The sequence below is a fragment of the Podarcis vaucheri genome, assembly GCF_965113315.1.
Source record: "Podarcis vaucheri genome assembly, chromosome: 2".
NCBI lineage: Eukaryota > Metazoa > Chordata > Lepidosauria > Squamata > Lacertidae > Podarcis > Podarcis vaucheri.
In genome coordinates this window covers 126,671,761-126,686,527 of record NC_138760.1, presented here as the reverse complement: position 1 = coordinate 126,686,527, position 14,767 = coordinate 126,671,761, and the positions used below count along the sequence as shown (strand labels likewise).

At 42.0% G+C, this 14,767-nt stretch overlaps 1 protein-coding gene across 3 annotated transcripts in view; it reads left to right on the top strand.

Annotated features, from left to right (window-relative positions):
* LOC309527337 (uncharacterized protein) overlaps positions 1–14,767 on the top strand; it is a gene marked incomplete at its 3' end in the record, with an annotated part of 46,550 nt that overhangs the window by 9,320 nt on the left and 22,463 nt on the right. For 2 of the 3 annotated variants that reach the window (XM_082214109.1, XM_082214110.1), the window contains exon 2: positions 1,490–5,136. In XM_082214109.1, the coding sequence (XP_082070235.1) occupies positions 1,490–3,276 (1,787 nt within the window). Of the gene's footprint in view, positions 1–1,489; positions 5,137–14,767 lie in introns of those variants that run through there. The other variant, XM_082214111.1, reaches the window with a different exon arrangement.

Below are 14,767 nucleotides of genomic sequence, written 5' to 3'. Positions count from 1 at the left end.
CTTCTCCTTGCGAATTTTTGTAGTTCTGAGATGGTAGACAGTTTGAACTTTTTTTCTTTGAAATAAAATGAAATGCCTTCCGGAAACTCCCATCTGTACAGGATCCCATTTTTCTTCAATTGATTTGTTAATTTTTTATATGGGTCCCTCCTTCGAAGAAATCTCGAAGGAATCTCTTTATAAATAATAATTGGGTTTCCTCCAATATATAACCTTTTAACATAATTCTGTTTCAAAATTTCATTTCTTATCTCCAATGAATTAAACATGGCTATTACATCTCCTGGCAATTTTTTCCCTCTGGCTTTTGCCGATTTTATTCTTATTCGGAATATGTTTACCAGACCATGGTTTATCTCTTCTTCTTTTCTATCTAACCATATTGCCAGCTCTTTCACCACTTTAGCTCGGATATTGTCATCTTAAATTTTATTCTGGGCTTCTTGCCCTGCCAGACAGATCTAGAAATATCTTTCTGCCACTTCTTGAAACAGTCCATCTTGTCCACAATCTGCAATGTTTGAAACAAAAACAACATTCTAGGCAATACATTCATCTTTATAACTGCAATTCGACCCAACAAGGAAAGCTTCAAATTTGACCATATTTCTAAATCTTTTTTCACTTCTGTCCAACATTTTTCATAATTATCTTTAAATAAGTTCACATTTTTTGCTGTCATATTAATCCCCAGGTATTTCACTTTCTTAACCACAGTCAAACCAGTCTCATTCTGAAACCTTTCTTTTTCAGTTGATGTTAAGTTTTTCTCTAAAACTTTGGTTTTTAACTTGTTCAGTTTAAATCCTGCCACTTGACCAAATTCTTGAATTACCGTATTTTTCGCTCTATAACACGCACCCGACCATAACACGCACGTAGTTTTTAGAGGAGGAAAATCCATAGGCATGCCACCCGTAGGCATTCCCTCCATAACACGCACAGAAATTTCCCCTTACTTTTTAGGAGGAAAAAAGTGAGTGTTATGGTACAAAAAATACGGTAAGTCTAAAACCCTTTTAGTACTAGATTCTGGCTCCTGTAATGTCAAAATTAAATCATCTGCAAAAGCTCTCAATTTATACTGTTTAGCTCCGACCTGTATACCTTTAACCAGCTGGTCTCTTCTAATCATATTCAGCAGGACCTCCAGGACCGATATAAAAAGCAATGGTGAAATTGGGCATCCCTGTCGTGTCCCTTTTTCTATCTTAAGCATAATAAAACATTTAAAACTTCCCTCTACATGGCTGCCTCCAATTGTCTTCTAAATGTTGCATAGTTATTTTTTTGACAACTGACGGGAGGGCGTTCCGCAGGGTGGGCACCACTACCAAGAAGGCCCTCTGCCTTGCTCCCTGTAACTTCCCTTCTCACAGTGAGGGAACTGTCACAAGGCCCTGGGACCTGGATCTCTGTGTCCTGACTGAATGATTGGGGTGAAGACGCTCCTTTAGCATTTCATCAGCTTGCCTTTTTATTCCATCAGGAGATGTTGAAGGGATGCTGGCAGAAGGGGAACAATCAGAAATGTCACCAAAAGGATTCAAAGAACAAAGGAATCTGAGGGTTCAAGTTGGAGGCAGCAGGCGAGAGGGGAGACGAAGGCAGAAGCTGGAGGCTGACTCTGGTATGTCTCAGGGTGGTCAAAATAAAATTCCTAGAGAGAAGAAAAAGCATGAATGCACCGTGTGTGGAAAGAGATTGCGTAGTCACTCAACTCTTACTTTACATCAAAGAACTCATACAGGGGAGAAACCATATACATGTTCCGAGTGTGGAAAGAGCTTCAGTGACAGTGGTAACCTTACCTCGCATCAAAGAACTCATACAGGGGAGAAACCATATACATGTTCCGAGTGTGGAAAGAGCTTCAGTGTCAGTGGTAGCCTTACCTCGCATCAAAGAACTCATACAGGAGAGAAACCGTATACATGTTTAGAGTGTGGAAAGAGCTTCAGTGTCAGTGGTGGCCTTACCTCGCATCAAAGAACTCATACAGGGGAGAAACCATATACATGTTCCGAGTGTGGAAAGAGCTTCAGTCAGAGTAGCTACCTTAAGTTGCATCAAAGAACTCATACAGGGGAGAAACTGTATACATGTTTAGAGTGTGGAAAGAGCTTTATTTGGAGTAGCAGCCTTATGTTGCACCAACAAACTCATACAGGGGAGAAACCATATACATGTTCTGAGTGTGGAAAGAGCTTCAGTGTCAGTGGTAGCCTTGCCTCGCATCAAAGAACTCATACAGGGGAGAAACCATATACATGTTCCGAGTGTGGAAAGAGCTTCAGTTTCAGTGGTAACCTTACCTCGCATCAAAGAACTCATACAGGAGAGAAACCGTATACATGTTCCGAGTGTGGAAAGAGCTTCAGTCAATGTGGCCAGCTTACCTCGCATCAAAGATCTCATACAGGGGAGAAACCATATAAATGCTTGGAGTGTGGAAAGAGCTTCAGTCACAGTAGTGCCTTTATGTTGCATCGAAGAACTCATACAGGAGAGAAACCGTATAAATGTTCAGAGTGTGGAAAGAGCTTCAGTCACTGTGGCCAGCTTACTAGGCATCAAAGATCTCATACAGGAGAGAAACCGTATACATGTTCAGAGTGTGGAAAGAGTTTCAGTAGGAATGGTGCCCTTACCTCGCATCAACGAACTCATACAGGGGAGAAACCGTATACATGTGCAGAGTGTGGAAGGAGCTTCAGTCAGAGTGGCCACCTTAAGTCGCATCAACGAACTCATACAGGGGAGAAACCGCATACATGTTTGGAGTGTGGAATGAGCTTCGCTCACCGCAATGGGCTTACTAGACATCAACTAACTCATCGAGGCAGCAAACCTTATAAATGCTGGAAATGTGGCAAGAGCTTCAGTTGCCTCGACTCCCTTTCCTCGCATGAAAGGATTCATACAGGGGAGAAACCACATACATGTTTGGAGTGTGGAAAGAGCTTCCGCTGCATTAGCAGCCTTACCTTGCATCAGAGATTGCACACAGGAGAGAAACCTTATAAATGTTTGGAGTGTGGGAAGAGCTTCTGTGGCGGTAGCCAACTCAGGTTGCATCAAAGAACTCATACAGGGGAGAAACCATATATATGTTCCGAGTGTGGAAAGAGCTTCAGTGAAGGTCGTACTCTAACTAGGCATCAAAGAACTCATACAGGGGAGAAACCATATATATGTTCCGAGTGTGGAAAGAGCTTCAGTCAGAGTGGCCACCTTAAGTCGCATCAAAAAACTCATACAGGGAGGAAATCTTAGAAATGTTTGGTGTATGGAAAGAACATCAGTGACGGGCTCCCTTCCTAAACAATAAAGAACTTGTACAAGGGAAACATCTTAGAAAGGGTTGGAGTGTGGGAAGATCTTTAATCATATCAAATAACTCCTACAGAGAGTAAACCAATGATCGTGTTCTGGTCCCCCCAGGACAGCCATTATCGGATTGGGAGAACTTTCTGACAGTAAGAGCTGTTTTGACAATGGAACAGTCTCCCTCGGGAGGTGGCGGGCTCTCCTTCCTTGGAGGTTTTTAAGCAGAGATTGGATGGCCTTCTGCTGTGGATGCTTTAGCCGAGATTACTTCATTGCTGGGGGTTGGACTAGATGACCCTTTCGTTGTTTAGTCATTTATTCATGTCCGACTCTTTGTGACCCCATGGACCAGAGCACGCCAGGCACTCCTGTCTTCCATCACCTCCCGCAGTTGGGTCAGGCTCATGTTTGTAGCTTCGAGAACACTGTCCAACCATCTTGTCCTCTGTCGTCCCCTTCTCCTTGTGCCCGCCATCTTTCCCAACATCAGGGTCTTTTTCAGGGAGTCTTCTCTTCTCATGAGGTGGCCAAAGTATTGGAGCCTCAACTTCACTATCTGTCCTTCCAGTGAGCACTCAGGGCTGATTTTCTTAAGAATGGATACATTTGATCTTCTTGCAGTCCATGGGACTCTCGAGTCTCCTCCAGCACCATAATTCAAAAGCATCAATTCTTCGGCGATCAGCCTAGATGACCCTTGGGGTCCCTTATAACTACAGTTCTATGATTCTATATACATCATCTGCTAGACAGCTGTTGTCACAAGCTTGGCAAATCCAGAGATATACTTGATCATCAGATAATGCCAATATTATTCACTTGGACTGTGCTGTTTGAATCCATGTACAATTCTAGGTGCCTATTCTATAGTTTTGCTTTTCGTTTCCTAATTTTCATCTGCTGTTACTTGTAGCGTTCCCAAAGCAAGGAAGGATTCAGAAGATCAGTAAAGGAAGGAAGGAAGGAAGGGTAGTATTCACCATCTCTTTGTGAACTCTCTTCCTGAACTCTCTTCCTGGCCCTAAGATCTATCTAAAGATTAACAAACTACATCAAAGTAACCTATTAACTTTATGGCCTAGGGTGCCTGGTGCAGCAACTGGTCTGTGTCCTAGAATGCTTATACGTGCTTGTCAGACATAGAGAAAAGGCAGTAGAGAAAAATGGTGTAGATGCAGAGGCTTGTGGGATTTGATCAGAAATTATTGTCAATGAATCAAACCCAGTCAGCGCAATGCTTTCATCGCGGACACAATGGCTTGATGCATATTTTATAATTCCTCATAGTAATCCTGTCTGATCCCTACAGTTATAGCTGCATCATAAAATGAAACAGAAAAAGCTTTACGAAAATAAAATCTTTATGAATTTTTTTTAAAAAACCCTCATGAGTCCCACCTACACTGGAAAAAAATAATGGGATCTGTTCACATCCATCATGGTTAGCTTAATGCAATGCACCGTACAAAGAGATATCGTAGAAGGTTGGGCCACAGGCTGTAGCTGGTGCAGAACGCAATAGCCAGGTGGCTTGTGTGAGCAAGCTTAAAAAAGGTAAAGGATCCCTGGACAGTTAAGTCCAGTCAAAGGCAGCTATGGGGTTGCAGCGCTCATCTTGCTTTCAGGCCGAGGGAGCTGGCGTTTGTCCACAGACAGCTTTCGGGGTCATGTGGCCAGCAGGAATAAACCGCTTCTGGCGCAATGGAACACTGTGATGGAAACCAGAACTCACGAAAACACCGTTTGCCTTCCTGCCACAGTGGTACCTATTTACCTACTTGCGCCGGTGTGCTTTCGAACTGCTAGGTTGGCAGGAGCTGGGGCAAAACAGCAGGAGCTCACTCCTCGCACAGATTTGAACCGCCAACCTTGCCATCAGCAAGCCCAAGAGGCTCAGTGGTTTAGACCACAGTGCCATCCACGTCAGGCTTGTGGGAGGAAACTACTGCCAGCATAGAACAGCCTGCTAGTGGGATTGGCACTTGCTACCAATCTGCTACTGGGCTGAGTTCAAGGAGTTTGTACTCACATGCAAGTCCCTGTTCTGCTCAGTCCCAGATATACAGCAGAGATTATCCTGCAAGTTCCAAAGATCTCCAAAGCACACACCCAGAATGGGGCTCTTAGTGTCACTGTTTGTGTTCTGCGGAATGGCATCCCTTGGGGGGGCAGGAATTGGGACCTTTTCCAGCTGGATAAATAGATTTTAATAATGGGGGTCCACTTGTTATGGGTTTAGTCTTATTTTTATTTGTTGCCTTTGTGTATATAACTGCTTTTTAAAACAGTTTTTATATAAATTGCCTTGAGACGGTGGTTTAGAAGGCAATCAATTGTTTTGTAAAAATATTTTAAATACTTTTCACATTTATACATTTCACTAATTTTACAATCATTTTGACATTTCAAGGTTTGACTTCCTCCTCTTTCTGCGGTTCCTTAAATTTATTTTTAACTTAATTTGCTCATTTATTCATCTTCTTTAAATATATACTGGCATGAAACTGCAGGTTATGACAATAACCCTACCAATGTTTTTATCTGTTTACAATTTATCTGTAAATACTCAATAAACCATTTCCATTCTTTTATTTTAAAAAAATGTTATCTTGATTCCTTATTCTTCTGGTAAGTTTCGCCATAGAAGGCAATCATATTTAAGGCAATCAATAAATTATTGTTACAAATAATATGATAATAATTTTTCTACTGGCATCTGACCAGGGTTAATCCTTCTTTGGAATTTTGTTAAATGGGAAAACGGTAGATAAACAGAAGCAGAGCTATAGAAAGAGATATACAGAAGATATACACAAATATATAAATCTTGATGGACCAAAAGAATAAGAATTGTGATGCTGACACACAGTCATTAAACCCGTTGAGTATTGCCAATTAATTTACTTGCATTTCTGAAAATATATTATCATCAAGCAGAGTAAAAGGGAACCTTACCGAGAGAGGACACGATCCTGCAAATCTCATTCATTATTCGGCTGTTCAGGGCTCTCTGGTCAGGACCCAGCAGAGCCCATTCCTCTTCAGTGAAACTGAGGCCTGAGAGGGAGGGGGGGTGGAATGCTTCCTTGCAAATATCAAAATAGACCGGCCTACAAGCAAAATCCCAAAGCCTTCTTAAGGGGAGGGGAATGGGCATTACCCTCAGGATTAATATGCATTGGTACCTTGGTTCTCAAACTTAACCCATTCCGGAGGTCTGTTCCCAAACCAAAGCATTCCAAAACCAAGGCACGCTTTCCCATAGAAAGTAATGCAAAATGGATTAATCCGTCCCAGACTTCTGAAAACAACCCCTAAAACAGCAATTGAACATGAATTTTACCATCAAATGAGACCATTGATCCATAAAATGAAAGCAATAAACAATGTACTGCAACCACACAATCAGTAGCTGAACTGGGTTCCACACAGTCACACAAAAAAAGCCAAAAAAATGCAAAATAAATAGCAAACACAGACAGACCTCAGCGTAACACTCAAAAGAGAAGCGTAGCACTCAAAATTGAATCAAGGCACTCAAAACGGAGCACATCCGGCTTCCCAAAAAGTTTGCGAACTGGAACACTTACTTCCGGGTTTGCGGTGTTTGGGTTCCAAGTTGTTGGAGTACCAAGGCGTTTGAGAACTAAGGTACCACTGTAGAGGCTGGAGAAGCTTTTTTTCCCACCTGGGAGCCTCTTTCCATTCAAGACAATATTCGGGGCGGATCCAGAGGCAAAATTTTCTACCTCCCTCCAAGGAAACAACAGGCAAGATCAAGGGCCAGAGAGAGGCTTGGAGGGCCGCAGTTAGTGCCCCAGACAATGAGGCCTGAGGTTCCCCACTCCTGATTCAAATCTTCATGAGTGGCGTTGGCAGCCTTCCTAGTGGGTAGCAAGATAGCGGTACTGGCAGGGTCCCCGGTGCTGATTCCCTCTACCTGATTAGGTGACCCAAGGAGAGATGGCTGAGCACGAATCGTCAGCACGGTTTCATCACCTGCGAGAGACAAAGAGGTCAGGAATGTTGGAAGGTCAACAGCAGGGATCATGCAGTTTATCAGCTAAGGGTTAAATCTGGTGGTGTTTAAAGTGTTTAAAGAGAGCTGGCCAAGAGGGGTGGGCGGAGCTGCTGCTTAGCAACCAAGCAGAGCGGCATGACCGTCACTGAGGAAACGTGCTCGGATTGGCTGGGTGGTTCTGAGGGAGCTTTCCTCTGCTATGTTTGGATGAACGTCTCCCTGCTTTTGCTTGTTTTTTTTCAGGAAAGTGATATCGGCTCTTTTCACAGTAGCATATGCTTGTCACGTAGACAAGAAGTTTGGGGTCAGTTTAGCACAGGGGTTAGAAATCTTTTTCAGCCATGGGCCGGTCCACTGTCCCTCAGATCATGTGGTGGTCCAGCCTATTTTTTTAGGGGGGGGGTAATGAATGAATTATTATGCCCCATTCTGCTCATGTAAAAACACCAGGCAGGCCCCACAAATAACCCAGAGAGGCATTTAAAATAAAAGGACACGTTCTTCTTTTTTTTAAATTAATATTCTTGATTGATTAAAAAATTTACATGTCTGTACAAACATTATGTACTATCTCTTAACAGGTAAAAAAAGAAAGAAAATTACTGTATTTTTCGCCCTATAGGACGCACCGGCTCATAGGACGAACCTAGTTTTTTTTGGGGGGGGAATCAAGGGAAAAATTTTTATTCCCCCCCCCCCCCGGTTTGCGCAACCATCCCCAAGCTAGAAGAGGGAGACGGAGCGCTCCGTCTCCCTCTTCTGCATTCAGGGACAGCTTGCCCCGCTGTCCCCCGAGTTTGTGGGGCTGGCAGGGGGAGAAGCAAGCTTGCTTCTCCCCCCCCCGGGCAGCCTCCAGATCAGGTCGGGGAATAGCGGGGTGGCGGCGCTCCGCCACCCCCCTATCCCCTGAGCTTGTGGGGCTTGCTTCTCTCCCCCGCCAGCCTCCAGATCAGGTCGGGAAATAGCGGGGTGGCGGCGTTCCGCCACCCCCTATCCGCGGAGCTTGTGGGGCTGGTGGGGGGGGGAGAAGCAAGCTTGCACTCTGCCACCCCGCTATTCCCCGAGCTTGTGGGGCTGCAGGCTGCTGCCCACAAGCCTTGCGAGCCTGCGGGACATCCCGCCGGGCTTGCAAGACTTGCGGATAGCTTCCTGAAGCCTGCCTACATTCGCCCCATAGGACGCACACACATTTCCCCTTCATTTTTGGAGGGGAAAAAGTGCGTCCTATAGGGCGAAAATACGGTATATAAAATATAAAATTAATAAGAAAGAAAAAAATAAAGAAGTAGCAAAGATAAGAAACAAAAAAATAATAACAATAAAAAAGACAAAGTCCTGGAGCGTCTGCGGGCCGGACTGAGAAGGTTGCCTACCCGTGGTTTAGCAGATGGATGGTCTTATTTCATATGTCCCCTTGGATCCTGCAACCTGAGGGACTGGCACTCAGACAAATGCCACATCATGTTCATCTTGAACTTGCAAGGAGCCATTCTTCTGGTAGAAGGTGCCCCATCTATGCTTACTCTGTAAGGCGGTTTCGCCGTCACCTTCCTGATAAACAGAGACCTCATTGTGGGAGTTTACTATAGATCCCCAAACGGAGGACATAGATGATGCCTTCCTGGAACAGATGGCCAAGCATGCAAAAGGGAGGGAGATAGTAGTAATGGGGGACTTCAATTACCCGGATATTTGTTGGATGTCAAACTCAGCCAAGAGCATAAGGTCAAACAGATTCCTCACTGGCCTTGCAGACAACTTCATTGTCCAGAAAGTGGGAGAAGCAACAAGAGGAACAGCCATTTTAGATCTGGTCCTAACCAATGTTGACGACCTGGTTAGTGGGGTAGAAGTGGAAGGATCATTAGGTGCGAGTGATCATGCTCTTCTGAAGTTTACTATAGAGCGGAAAGGAGCAGCCAAGCATACTAGGACTCAATTTCTTGACTTTAAGAAAGCCAACTTCATAAAACTTAGGGAAGTGCTGGGTGAGATCCCATGGACAGCAATACTAAAAGGAAAGGGAGTTCATGATGGCTGGGAGTTTGTTAAGAGGGAGATAGTAAAAGCACAACGTCAGGCAATACCAATGAGACGGAAACATGGAAGGTGCCTAAAGAAGCCAGGGTGGCTATCTAAAGAACTTTTAACTGAGTTAAGATTAAAAAAGGATGTGTACAAAAAATGGAAAAGGGGGGAAACCACCAAAGAGGAATTCAAACAAATAGCCAGCATGTGTAGACACAAAGTCAGAAAAGCTAAAGCACAAAATGAACTCAGGCTTGCTAGAGAGGTTAAAAGCAACAAAAAAGGCTTTTATGGGTATGTTCGTAGCAAAAGGAAGAACAAAGAAACAGTGGGGTCACTCAGAGGAGAAGATGGTGAAATGCAAACAGGGGACACAGAAAGGGCTGAACTCCTCAATGCCTTCTTTGCCTCAGTCTTCTCCGATAAATAAAACAATGCCCGACCTGAAGAATTTGGAGCAAATGATTCAGCAAAGGAAACACAGCCCAGAATAACTAAGGAGATAGTACAAGAATACTTGGCTAGTCAAGATGTATTCAAGTCTCCAGGGCCAGATGAACTGCATCCAAGAGTATTAAAAGAACTGGCAGATGTGATCTCAGAACCACTCGCAGTCATCTTTGAGAATTCCTGGAGAACAGGCGAAGTCCCAGCAGACTGGAGGAGGGCAAATGTTGTCCCTATTTTCAAAAAGGGGAAAAGAGAGGACCCAAATAATTACCGCCCAGTCAGTCTGACATCAATAGCAGGGAAGATTCTGGAGCGGATCATTAAGCAAACAGTCTGTGAGCACCTAGAAAGGAATGCTGTGATCACTAATAGTCAGCATGGATTTCTGAAAAATAAGTCATGTCAGACTAACCTGATCTCGTTTTTTGACAGAATTACAAGCCTGGTAGATGAAGGGAACGTAGTGGATGTAGCCTACCTTGATTTCAGCAAGGCATTTGACAAGGTGCCCCATGATATTCTTGTAAAGAAGCTGGTAAAATGCGGTCTTGACTATGTTACCACTCAGTTGATTTGTAACTGGCTGACTGACCGAACCCAAAGGGTGCTCATCAATGGTTCCTCTTCATCCTGGAGAAGAGTGACTAGTGGGGTGCCACAGGGTTCTGTCTTGGGCCCGGTCTTATTCAACATCTTTATCAACGACTTGGATGATGGACTCAAGGGCATCCTGATCAATTTTGCAGATATCACCAAACTGGGAGGGGTGGCTAACACCCCAGAGGACAGGATCACACTGACTTAACACGGACACTGGCACCAGAGCCTGCAATAAACCCAGATGCCAACTTTGCTGCCACATACACCCGGACAACACCATTACTGGCCCCAACAACATCACACATACCATCTCGGGACTATTTAATTGCTCATCGTTTAACATTGTGTATGCCATCAAATGCCAACAGTGTCCTTCAGCTCTCTATATTGGACAAACAGGCCAAACCTTACGCCAAAGAATAAACGGACATAAATCAGACATCAAGAATCAGAAAACAGAGAAACCAGTAGGAGAACACTTCAATCTCCCAGGACATTCTATACAAGATCTCAAAGTAGCTGTTTTACTACAAAGGAATTTCAGAATTTTTTTTTAAAAAAAATATTTTTATTGCTTTTTTTCCAGATACAGATATTAAGTCAGATATATAAAAGAGATAACAGAAAAGAATAGAAGAAGAAAAAGAAATCCATCTTTCCAAAACATTTTTTCATAAACTTCCCCACATCTCCCTCACCCTGCATTCTTTACAATAAAAGTATCAGCAAATTATTACCTTGTTTCGTGCGTTTTTTGTACATTCAAATAATTATATTTTAGGTTTAAAATACTTTTTATCAATTTACTTTTACCCTAAAATAAATATAATGTTGCTTTAAACTTTAGTCTTTTCATAAATATAACTTAATTTCCCATATCGCCAAATCTTATTGCTGAAGCTAGATTTTCCAAATCATGCAAATTCTTAACATTCATATAACTTATAAAATTTTTGTAAATAATCCTTAAATTTTTTCCAGTCCTCCTCCATTGTTTCTTCTCCCAAATCTCGGATTCTGCCAGTCATTTCAGCCAGTTCCATATAGTCCATCAATTGCGTCTGCCACTCTTCCAGTGTGGGTAAATCTTGTGTCTTCCAGTATTTTGCGATGAGAATTCTTGCTGCTGTAGTTGCATACATAAAAAAGGTTCTGTCCTTCTTTAACACTTTCTGGCCGACAATGCCCAGGAGGAAGGCCTCTGGTTTCTTGGGGAAGGTATACTTAAATACCTTTTTTAACTCATTGTAGATCATTTCCCAGAAGGCCTTCACTTTTGGGCAGGTCCACCAGAGGTGAAAGAATGTCCCTTCAGCCTCCTTACATTTCCAACATTTATTATCAGACAGGTGATATATCTTTGCGAGCTTGACTGGGGTCATGTACCACCTATATATCATTTTCATAATATTTTCTTTCAAGGCATTACATGCCGTGAATTTCATACCGGTGGTCCATAACCTTTCCCAGTCCTCAAACATGATGTTATACCCGAAATCCTGCGCCCATTTTATCATGGCTGATTTGACTGTCTCATCCTGAGTATTCCATTTAAGCAGCAAGTTATACATTCTCGAAAGAACCTTAGTCTTTGGTTCAAGCAGTTCTGTTTCTAAGTTCGATTTTTCCACCTGGAATCCTATTTTTTTGTCCATTTTAAAAACCTCTTGGATTTGAGCATAGTGTAACCAATCTCGCACTTTATTCTTTAATTTGTCCTGGCTCTGCAGCCTCCAATTTTCTCCAATTTTTTCTATTATCTCCCAATATTTTGGCCAACCGGCTTCCATATTGGGTTTTTTTCGGGCCTTAGCCTCTATTGGTGATAGCCATCTCGGGGTCTTGTTTTCTAATAAGTCTTTGTATTTAGTCCAGACAATAAATAATGCTTTCCTGACAATATGGTTTTTGAACATTTTGTGAGTCTTTACCTTGTCGTACCACAAATATGCATGCCATCCTAAAGAATTGTTAAACCCTTCCAGGTCTAGGACATCAGTGTTTTCCAATAGAAACCAATCCTTCATCCAGCAGAAGGCTGCAGCTTCATAATATAACCTTAAGCCTGGCAGGGCAAATCCCCCTCTTTCTTTTGAATCAGTTAAGATTTTAAATTTTATCCTGGGCTTTTTGCCCTGCCAAACAAACTTAGAAATATCCTTCTGCCATTTTCCAAAACATTCCACTCTGTCCACAATCTGTAGGGTTTGAAACAAAAACAACATCTTTAGCAATACATTCATTTTTATAGCTGCAATTCGACCCAACAAGGAAAGTTTCAATCTTGACCAAGTTTCTAAGTCCTTTTTAACTTCTGACCAACATTTTTCATAATTATCTTTAAATAAATTCAAATTTTTGGAAGACAAATTAGCCCCTAGGTATTTCACCTTTTTAACCACATTTAATTCTGTTTCCTTCTGAAACCCGTCTGTTTCTAAAGGTGTCAAGTTTTCCCCCAGAACTTTAGTTTTTTGCTTATTCAACTTAAATCCCGCCACCCGACCAAACTCCTGAATCAGTTCTAAAACTCTTTTTGTACTAGATTCTGGCTCCTGTAATGTTAAAACCAAGTCATCTGCAAAAGCTTTCAGTTTATATTGTTTCACTCCGACCTGTATTCCTTGCACCAACCGGTCCTCCCTAATCATATTCAAAAGCACCTCCAGGACTGAGATAAATAAAAGGGGGGAAAGGGGGCACCCCTGTCGTGTTCCTTTTTCAATTTTAAACTCTTCTGTCACCACATTGTTCACTATCAATTTAGCTTTTTGCTCTGAATAGATTGCTTCTATTCCATTTTCAAACCCCCGTCCCACTCCCATCCCTTCCAAATTTTTCTTCATAAACTTCCAAGAAATGTTATCAAAGGCCTTCTCCGCATCAATGAAAATTAACACTGCTTTAGTGTTAATATTAGTTTGCAAAAGCTCCAAAATATCAATAATGTTCCTAGTGTTATCAAACAAATGTCTACCTGGGAGAAAGCCTGCCTGGTCCTTATGAATTACTTCATTTAGCACTTTTTTAAATCTACTTGCCAAAATATCTGCAAAAATTTTGTAATCCACATTTAGGAGTGAGATGGGACGGTAGTTCTTAAGTTGAGTCTTTTCAGTTTCCAGTTTAGGTATCAATGTGATGAAAGCTTCTTTCCACGTTTCCGGTGCCTTCTTCCCCTCCATAATCTGATTACAAACCTCCATTAGTGGTTGTGTCAAATAGTCTTTTAATGTCTTATAGTACTTGGAGGTAAGTCCATCTGGGCCTGGAGATTTGCCTAGTTGCATGTTCTGAATGGCACCTTCGATTTCCTGTTGTGTTATTCTGTAATTCAAGATTGTTCTCTTCTCCTGAGATAGTTTTGGTAATCCATTAACTTTTAAAAATTGGTCTATCTCAGTCTCTTCCTGAGGCCCTTGGGTAAAAAGTTTTTTGAAATATCTCTGGAAACACTTTCTAATTTCTTCTGGTTTCTGAATATTTCTCCCTTCAACTTCCAGATTGGTAACAAAGTTCAATTTTTGTCTCTTTTTCAACTGCCATGCTAGCAGTTTTCCACATTTGTTCGCCGATTCAAATGATCTTTGTTTCATTTGTTTAATTTTCCATTCAACTTCTTGGTTTATCAATTTCGCATATTGTGCTTGATGGAATTTAATTTCTCTTAGAACCTCTTTTGATTTTGGTTTTAGTCTCAGTTTCTTTTCTCCGTCTCTTATCTTCTCTAGTATCTTGTCCTTTTTTTCATTCCAGAGTTTTTTCTTAATCGTATTCTGTTGTATCAGAAACCCTCTCATTACTGCTTTACTTGCGTCCCAGATTGTTCTTTTTTCCACCGAGGTGTTCAAATTAATTTCAAAATAGTCTTTTAAAGTTTTTTGGGCCTTCTTCACAATCTCCTGATCTCTTAGTAGGGTGTCATTCATTTTCCATCTGAAGGAACCGATTGGAGTAAGTCTCAATTCCACTTTCAAGGCGTTATGGTCGGAGCAAGTTTTAGGGCAGATTTCCACTTTTCTAGTCTTAGGTGCCAGCCCTCTAGTTGTCCATATTTGGTCGATTCTTGTCCATGACAGGTGGGCCTCAGAAAAGAATGTTCCTTCTTTACCTAAGGGGTTCTTTGTCCTCCAAATGTCAATCAAGTCCATACTGTCAGTTAGGTCAAAGAAAGTTTTGGGTAGTCTGCCATCTTTAGTTAAATTTTGATTTTGTGACTTATCCATGTAAGTAGAGACCACCCCATTCATATCTCCCATCATAATGATGTTGGTATAGTCCAGATAGTCCAGCATTATCTCATGCAGCTTCTTATAAAATTCCGATTTTCCCTCATTT